Source organism: Sinocyclocheilus rhinocerous, unplaced genomic scaffold (genome assembly GCF_001515625.1).
Source record: "Sinocyclocheilus rhinocerous isolate Xijiao unplaced genomic scaffold, SAMN03320098_v1.1 scaffold95, whole genome shotgun sequence".
NCBI classification, from domain to species: Eukaryota; Metazoa; Chordata; class Actinopteri; order Cypriniformes; family Cyprinidae; genus Sinocyclocheilus; species Sinocyclocheilus rhinocerous.
Window position 1 is genome coordinate 517,871 of NW_015662004.1, and position 9,993 is coordinate 527,863.

Sequence of the window (9,993 nt, forward strand, 5' to 3'; positions counted from 1 at the left end):
GGCGGAGTCCGGGGCTTAGAGGCTGGAGGCGGAGTCAAGGGAAACTCCAGCCATGGCGACGCTAGAGGATGGCAGTCCCGCGGAGCTCACACCGCATAGATGGTGGGCTGAGGGCGAGCAGAGGGGCTGCCAGACGACAGCGGAGGAGGAGGCAGGAGCGGGTGGGAGGGTAGGCATTCGTGAGCCTCCGGGCATTCGGGGCTAAACTCTGGATCAGGAGCCCCCTCTAGGCTGAACCCGGGAACAGGATTGCGCTCTGAAGGAGCGGATATTTGAGGGCGCTTTATAGGAGCGGGCACTGTAGGTCGCTTTCTAGGAGCAGGCACTGGCGGGTGCTTTCTAGGAGCGGGCACTGGAGGACACTCTGAACTGGATTCGGGGGCTGGAGCCCTCTCCTGTGGTCAGTCTGGCTCTGCGGCGATCCTCAGCTCTGTCGCTCGTCGGTCGTGGCGGGATCCGGCTCTCCTTCAGCGGTGGGCTCGGGCATGCGCTCCGCACATCGGGGAGATGGTGGGCTGGGCATTGGGTCGGGAGTGGAACTGGCGAGATTCTTTTGGGAACAGGCTGGGGACGGAGAAAAACAAATGTAAATGTAGCGTCATTTGTATATGAGTTTAATAGGAGACAGCGGCGATCATGAATTTGTGTACCGATTACAGAGCTAATCACAAAATTGTAGGGAGCCTGAGCATTGTGCTTCCCTATAGTCAGTGGCAGGCTCTGTTAGAGATACTTTTCAAGCAGCACGGATGTCACGGGTGCTGCACCCTTCTGCTTCTCTTTTGCTCCTCCTCGCTCCATGGCTTGCTCTCTGTTCCAATTAAGTCACATGCCCCGTTTCTGACAAACATCCTTTAATATGCAGTGACAATTCAGCTTGGTTTCTTAAAAGTTGTGTTTTGAACCCAGAACTGTGTCAAATAACATAACATGCCTGCTTAAAACTATTTTTAATTGATAATGTGTTTCATTAATATAAATTAATAAAAAAAGAAGTGATTTTATAATTGTATATTTTTATCTATGAATTAAATACATTTTAATTAATAAATGTACAATAACAACTAAAAGTTTTTAAAACATTTATTTATTTTAGGGAGGGGGGATGTCCTACAATTACCAAAGTTTGAGTTTCTCTCACATAATTCCAATTTTATTCTCTGGATAATATAATTCCACAGGTGAGAAGATACCTTATAGTATTAGCTATCATGTGAGTCTACAGCAGAGCTTTAGTGGATGTTATACACCCATTTCTAAGCAGACAAGTCTTTGGAATATATAGTGATATTATTTGGAAATTTTCATTTGATCATTTTCAATTGATTTTCTCTTTACAGATAATATAGGGTTTCTCCCATTTCTGGAGCTTGCTTGTAACCCAGGCTTTCACACTTGCATACAAATAAGGCAAACTGGTGTCAGATTCCTTTAAAATAATAATGACAACATGAAAATATGCTCTTGTAGGTTTAGTCAACCATTATTTAAAGGGTTAATACACATACAAATGAAAAAGTCATCATTTACTCACCCTAGTATGAGAACTTTACTTTGAGAATGTGACTTTATTTTTTTCCCCTGTGGAGCTCAAAAGGTGAATTACTCAAAATAAATCTAAACTATAATGCAATAAATTATAAGAAAACTAAAACGAAAAGAAAAAAGAAAATGATCCAAAATCACATAAAATATCCAAACATATTTTATTTCAGATATTTGCCAAGGCAACATTTCTCGACTTGAAGTAAAATAAATAAATAAATAAATAAATATGTAGATATATTTTTAAAAAACAAAAACTGACCAAAAAAAATAAATAAAAAAAAACCCCAAATAACTAAAATTTTAATCAAAATTAAAGTGGAAACAGAAAATAGAAAAGTTAATTCTAATTTGAAATATTAACAAAAACTAAAGCAGTATATCAATGATACATAAAAAAATACTGATGAAAAAACACCCTAGCTGTTCTTTTTCATAAATTTAATGACTTCTGACTCACACCCATTTATCAAAAGATATCTCTAATCTCTTAATCAAAAGATATCTCTAAGATCTCTTATCTTCTTTAGCTGTTAATAATTTTTTATTTTTTTTTTTTTTTAAATAAAGAAAAAAATCTAATTTAAATAAAGAGCTGGATTTACTAGAGTGTTGTCTAATGGCAACAATAGGTCTTGACTCTATTTCCCAGTCTTCATCAAGAGACTGAGCCATTTTTCTTCTTCTTTTTCTTTAAATGTAACCGCTCACTGCACAGGAACACTTTAGCACCTAGACCTTAAAGATAAGCTTCTAGGTTTGGTTGTGGGGTGAGGTTGGAACCATGACAAGAAGATTTATACTCGATGCACAGTATTGATCCAGTACCTATCACCCCTTTCTCAGCCTCCATCAGCCTCTCACTTTGCTTCAGTTATTAAGCAAGCAGGCGTGTCTTTTTCCTGATTTTGTGACTCTGATCCCATCGCGCAGGGAGATCTCAGTGCTGCTCTAGTTTCCCGTGCTGTCACATTGTTTATCGGCGATCTCGATCTGCAGGTGCAGCAGTAAATGCAGCATCAACACTTTCTTCCAGCGGTCAGTTAGATAAATAAGCCCTGCCGATATGTTTGTTCTTCGTAAGCACTGCGGCAGGTGTGAATGCTGCTAGAGGCTCGGCGACCTTGGCAGAAAAAGCTACTTTAAAAATTAATAGACAAAGCAGTCTGGCTTGATACACTGACAGACAAAGACATTTAGTCTATTAAGGAACATTAGTTGAATGTTAGTAGTAGTGTTAGTGAGGTATTTATGGCAAAGAAAAAAAAACTCTTTAGTGTAGGGACCAGTTCTTACTAGTTGTTAATTAGCACACATATTACTAGCATATTGGCTGTTTATTAGTACTTATAAAGCACATATTAATGGATTATTCTGCATGAGCATATATTAGATCCCTTAATCCTACCCCATACCCCATTCAGTTAATAGTTAGTTAACAGTGAGAATTATTCCCCAAACTAAAGTGTGAAAAAAAAAAATCAAATTTTACACTAATGCATTTGGCAGATGCTTTTATCCAAAGTGGCTTACATTGCATTCAAGGCATTTTACATTTTACCAGTTCTTGCTTTTCCTGGGAATCAAACCCATGACAATTCAGTTTTGTCTTTCAGTAAATGTAAACATAAGAGCTGATCCTTGAAGATTACACTCTTATCCAAACACGGATTGTGACGGTTTGATATCCAATAATTCCAATAAGCATAAGAGGACCTGATGTGTTTTTTTTTTACATTCTTATTAAATAAAAAGTGATGATATGCATGATGCAAACTTATGAAATTACTATTTTGAAATCCCTCATTTTGTCTTAGTATCACAGCATACCCTTTTAACAGAGTTAATGGGATACGCTGACTTTTTGTTAAAAGTCAACATAACATTTCCATATTTCTGAGTGAAACTGAATATTGAATGCTAAAAGTGGGTTGATCAGAATTGAGTAGATCTTGAAAAGTGGGCATTTAGTACCAGAATGAAGCAAGGTGTTTTAATGAAAAGTGTAAAATAAGAGGCTTGGTGACGTCAGTCGAAAATGAAAGTTGTTTCAGATTAAGTTATTGCACTTTTACAGAAAAATATGTCAAACATTTTTCTGATGTTTTTGTGCACAATAAGACCAGGAAGACCCAAGATCAGACCGATTTATTCTGGTACCATTTATATGAGCTGCATTTGTTAAATCAAATGAAAAATGGTGTGTCTGATTGGTCCAGACGCTACACATTCAAAAGGGTTGCTCCTTTCCTCGACCTTTGAGGACACCTTTATTGATTAACAGGTTCCATATGGTTAGGGACAGATGCAGGGTTGGGCTCTAGGGATAGAGAGAAGGAAGTTCTCAATAGCCGCTTTTCCACTGTTTGCACTGTTGCTGTTCCTGAAATATTGAGGCTCGGTAGTCAATGGCTTGTGGACACACTTAGATTGAAGCATGAATTATCTGGATTATTTGGAGCTTTTCTAGTGTCACTCATCATTGAAGCCTCAAAAGATCTTTCCATAAGGATGTAGGAAGTAGAGTTGGGCATTATATTTTTGTAAAGACTTTGCTGGCGATCACATTAATATTATGCATATAACAATCATTTTAGTTCACATTTTAGCTATCCATTAAGTTTCCTAAAGACTGTGTAATTAAACTTAGACTCACAGATGTTATATTAATGTTTCTGCCATTACATTTCAGTAGCTGAAATGCTGTTAGTGTTGGTAAGTTTGAATGAATTCAAACTGTTCATTTAAGTGGATTGAATTCATTATAGCATACATAATACTATTAAGGTATGATTGGCTTTTTGCTCAAATTGACAGTTATGTTTGGAAAAAGCACCCTTTCAAAATCAGCTACATTACAATTCAGAATAAATGTATACACATGCATTGTTTTATGTTGAATAGGATAAAAAAAAAAGGTCCTGTGTGCTTCATGGGCTCTGAAGCAAGCATTAGAGTATAAGTGCACAACTTTCAGGGACAGGAGACCTCTGCAAAATAATGTATTCAAAGAATAATGTATATATAAATTATTGATTATTCACTTCTGGGATGGAAACACAACAATATATCTAATTGGAAAGCATACAGTAAACTCACATTGATGATGCAGACCCCTGTTTTCTTCAAGGAATAGATCACCCAAAATTGAAAATAATCATTTACTCATCCACATGTTGTTCCAAAGCGGTATGACTTACTTTTTCCCGTGGAACACAAAAGGAGAATTTTTAAAAAATCTTCAAACAACTATTTTACATAAAACAACAGTTCAAAGTGACTGTGTCAGTCAGACTCCAAAAAGGACCAAAAAAAAAAAAAAAAAAAGGATGAAAAATTAAAGCAAGTGGTCCATATGACTATATTCCAAGGATTCTTAAGCCATTCTCCTTTTGTGTTCAATGGAATAAAGAAAACGATTTTGCTTTGCAACAACATAAAGGTGGATAAATAATGATAGAAAATTCTAATCCATTCGATACTCACAAGCTACTTATTTGGTATCAATATCTTTAAAAAATATTGATGCTGAAATTATATTAATAAAAAATGTGGGGTTCTGCACCACTTTCAAATGTTTTAAGTACTTTTCTTAATGTTTGTACCAAAACACCCTGACATATTTAGCTAACCTGTGTCATATGACTGGAAGAAGCGAGTGTACATCACCATGCACAGACACTCACTTCCGCATTAAACTGAGAGAGATGAACAGAATGGCAGAAAGGAACTGTAGCTTTTAATGGCCATTATGTGTCATGTAGATGTGATTTGTCTTTAAATGTAATTACATTTTTTTTTATTGAAATTTATCTTGAAAAATAATCACATACTCATTTGGGAAATAATTGGTATTGGTATCAGTATTGGTATCATTAAAACTGTATCAAAATTATTGGTATAGTATTGTATGTAGTATTAAAATAGTATAGTATTAAAAAAGTTTGGTATCGCCCATCTCTAATGCAGAGTTTAGTCCCACTAAAATACCAAAAAAAGGGCCAAAAAAAGCATTCAGAATTATTATATACATTAATGAATAATATTTACCCATGACCAACTGCATGATTCACAGAGGCATTTTTTAAATGCATGCCATTTGTCAACACTACTTTGGCACATCCTTTTAATTCCATTTGGACAAGAAAATTGGCCACATTGGCTGATTTAGCTGTTTTGTCAAGTCAGGGGCCATTTTTCAAAACACCAATTATGAGGCCTCGACTCATCGATCAAAGGTCCCTTTTTATACTGAGTGGCATAAATTAATTCCAGAGCAGACTCTGCCACATAATGAGAAACACAACTTGTTAGGCTTCTTACTGTCCCAATAAAGATAGGTCGTGTTTTAAGCACTGTGGATATTTATTGGCGTATTGTCTCCAACGGTTGTTAATGCAAAAGGGAATCAGTGTTTTCATTTTAAAATCATATTTACACTTGATCACCTATGCTCGAGGTGGATCCCTAGAGGTTTGATGTGTGTTTTGCAACACAGCACAACTGTTTTATTGCAGTGTTGGCAATACAAGGTCTCTATTGCTGGAGTGGGATCAATAGCGCTACCAAAGAGTTTCACTGCAGCAAATTAACATCTTTCTGGCACTTGCAGCTTGATTATGCACCTTGTGAACCTTGTTAATTTGTCTAAATATTTATAGCTGACATTTTATGATTCTATGATGAAAATTGCAGTTGAAGGTACAACAGATGTGCTGAACTGTTAATAACATTTAATAATTGATTACATAGGTTTCATTTTCAATAAAAGGTATTAAAGTATACGTAGTGATATTATTTATTTGGTAGATTATGTACTGTACATTCATATTATATATATTTATTCACTGATATTTATCCACTGAGTCTAGATTCTAGGCTATTTTTGTATGCATACTATTGTGTTTCATGTTGAAAGATGATAATTTGACACTGAAGGTCTGTACTCACCAAATCTAGATTGCTAAATGTGGACACAACTGCACAATTACCTTTTATATTATATTTAATTATAACTATGTGGCCCTGACTTTGTGCATAAACATTCATATAGGCGGCTAATGGGTTTGATCAAGTGCCGCCACTCTCGCTGTGAATCATTTTTGGCACCCCGACTTTCATCTGCATAATTAAATGCAAATGGATTGAGGTTGCATAATTAAAAATCTGACATGGATCAGTGTTGTGAAATAGCGTGGATCAGTGTGGTGGAGAATAACAGACATAGTTCATCAGTGACAGGCCTTAGAAAACACAGCCTGTGTAATTGGCTTAACTCTGTTAGGCGAATAACGCTGAATGTTGTCTGTCTCACACTTCTGATTGTAGTGCTTTGTGGCTGAGATAAAAGCATACAGTATGTTTTTGTGGAGTAAGCCTTATTATACTGGTGCTAAGATGATCACTGCTTTCAACACATGGGTTTCCCAGAACACTGTAACACTCTTTCCAGAATAACTGAATTTTCCTTGCACACGTGATGAGGTCATGAGACCTAGTATAGCATACTACTGTTGGAAACGGCGCAAATAGCCATTCTTGTTGGCATTGGGGATTTACACTAGCTCTGCCCACCATTGTTTGGTTGACCAGACAAAATTACAAAATAAACCCATCTGGTTTCCAGGAGCAGTGGCTTGGAGAGTTAAGACAGTGGATTTGGATTTGGTGAGAGGCATTTATTTTAAATAAAATTAAAGAAAATGTTCAAACAATGGAAATAAATATGTTAGTGGGTATTTAATAGGCCTATAAGACCACATTTACACTGCATTTACACTGATGCCCAATTGCGATTTGTTGTCTAAGCCCCGTTCACACCAAGAACGATAACTATAAACATAACTATAAAGATAACGATATTAGCGTCCACACCAGCGAACGATATCGACTGTTTATACTAAGCGCACATGCGTCTGCCGCTTTAAATTCTTGAGCTCATTACAGCAGGATGGATTCTGATTGGCTGTCAGTGTTTTATCGTTCATCAGCTGGAAAAAAAATCGTTTTGAAAGTGATCACAACGAAATCGTTCCTCTGTATCGTTATCGTTATAGTTGTGGTGTGAACTATGCTATTCTTTAATATTGAGAACGATTTTTAGAACTATATCTTTATCGTTATCTTTAGAGTTATCGTGCTTGGTGTGAACGGGCCTTTACATCTTAGTGATCTATATCTGATATCTTCATTTACACTATACACTTGGCGAAACAACCCAAGGTTGACTCAGAAAAATCTTAGGCAGAAAAGTAAGTAAAAACGGACCATTTTGCAATGGACGCAGATGAAATGATAATACAAGCTTTTGCTTGCCCAGAGGCTCACAAGACATAAATGTTTAAAATGACATCACTGGGTTGAGCTGTTGTCCTCTATTGCGCCATTGAAAAGAGTCATGTATCGCAGCTGGTGTCCACCTGAGTTGACGTCATTCGCCACCGTCATTTTTTTCGATGACGACTAGCATTGACTGGAATATCCAATCTGTCCACTTACATGGCAGATTCAACTGCATGTATCTGATTCATTTTCAGATTTATTACCACATATGAATGAGGCCTGATACCGAACTGAAAATATCGAAATCTGTGTGCTTTTTTCCTGTTTACACGTTTGTGGGTCATATCCGTCCTGTGCCACATGGGAGGAAAAAATTGGAATTGGCTCACTTGAACTATGTAATATAAATGTGGCCTAATTGAAATGGCTGGTTTGTTCTCACACATGCTGCTCATATTGTTATCACATTCAAAACGGTTGCTCCTTTCCTCGTCCTTTGAGGACACCTTTATTGATTAACAGGTTCCATATGGTTAGGGACAGATGCAGGGTTGGGCTCTAGGGATAGAGAGAAGGAAGTTCTCAATAGGCAAAAATCCCTGCCCATTGATTCTGAGGAGGCCAGATCAAGCCCCGGAAGTGACAGTGGAAATGCGACTGGCCCTGACACGCACTAGCACTTGGCCCGACAGTGGAATTGTGGCTATCCATTTATATTTTTATTAAATAAAATCATATACACTGAAAATTCTGTTGGACAGAACACTACCGTATGCTGAAAATAGTGGCCAGTAGTACAACATATATGGCACATAATACAGTAAGCAGTGCACTAGTATTCCATAAACATAGTCCACGTCACCCTAAAGACTAATGCCTTTAGACCTCGTGTGAACTCTTCTCTTCTATTTTCCAGGTGGCCCATCACACTGGTCATCTCCACCTTGCGACTGCTGCTGCAAGGGTCACAAAGGTGAAGGTGAAGGTGAGAGTGGAACCTCTTTCAACGAACTCTCCACCTCCAGCTCAGAGAGCCATTCCGAGGCCAGCTCCCCGCAAGGTACCGTCATCCGTGGCCCAGTCAGCCGACAGACACACGTGCAAACGTTGGACAGGCCTCCCAAGAAGGGCCCCGTTCAGCATCTCCTGCAGCAGCAGCAGTCCGAGCAGCGTCGCAAGAGCGACCTTCTCCGGACTCTCACTGCAAGTTCCCGGGACACCAGCACCTGCAAGAAGCGGCCAGCGAAAGAAAAGTTGACTGTGGAAGAGGAGCTGGAGAAGTGCATCAAGGACTTCCGCAAGATCAAGATTCCCAAGCACTTTCCCGAGCGCAAGTACATGTGGCAAGCCGACCTCCTGCGCAAATACCGTCTTTGAGGGTCGTGGTGGCCTTCAAAACTAAAAGTGCAAGCTTCAATAACGTACGTGTCCACTACTAATACTACAACTACTATTGCTAGTACACACCACACTACTACTGCCTCTGACTTTGTTGTCAATGTCAGTCGATAACCCGAGCGACCACTTCATCTGCTCGAACGCCAATTGTTTACTTGTAAACAAATTTTTGTAGAGTTCCAGAGAGATGCAAGTGTTTTCGAAAGATGCACAACTACTTGTCTCTTTGGCTTCGGTCTCCCTTGCTGAGCTACACTTTGTGTGTAATTGTGTGTTTGTTACAACTGAATTTTTGACCTCGGTATGTTAGTGCCACAGCAACTGAGTTGAGGTGGCCCAGAGGTTGAAAGATGAATGTGTATCCACCTCATCAATAATGCATGTGGTCCCAACTGTGCCCTTTCTAAGAATAGCCACTGCCTTGGCAGATGTGAGAGTGGGTATCCATTTCAACACTCTGAGAAGCACAGAAGACCATGGAGCCAAACGTGTTTTCCCTTTTTTGGATTCTCCATGTTCCATTTTCATACCTCAGCTAAGCTACAATCAAAGACCCCTCCACATGTAGTCACATCATAAAAGGGTTATGGGTGGAAACTCAGTAGCGTCACATAAAGGCTTTGAAACTGCTGCCTGAAACATATTGATTTAAACATGATATTCTAAACGGGAGTGGATATGGCTTACTCTTGAGGTCAAATATAGAAAGTTTGGAAAAATCATGACAATAACAGAAAAGGTTTAGGATTATAGCCCTTGAAGCAATCA

General features: G+C 38.4%; 1 protein-coding gene across 1 annotated transcript in view; it reads left to right on the forward strand.

Annotated features, from left to right (window-relative positions):
* LOC107727255 (BTB/POZ domain-containing protein KCTD16-like) overlaps positions 1–9,767 on the forward strand; it is a 67,404-nt gene extending 57,637 nt beyond the window's left edge. The window contains exon 2 of the mRNA XM_016537057.1: positions 8,744–9,767. Coding sequence (XP_016392543.1) covers positions 8,744–9,204 — 461 coding nt within the window. The 3' untranslated portion in view covers positions 9,205–9,767. The remainder of the gene's footprint in view (positions 1–8,743) is intronic.
* The last annotated feature ends 226 nt before the right edge of the window (positions 9,768–9,993 follow it).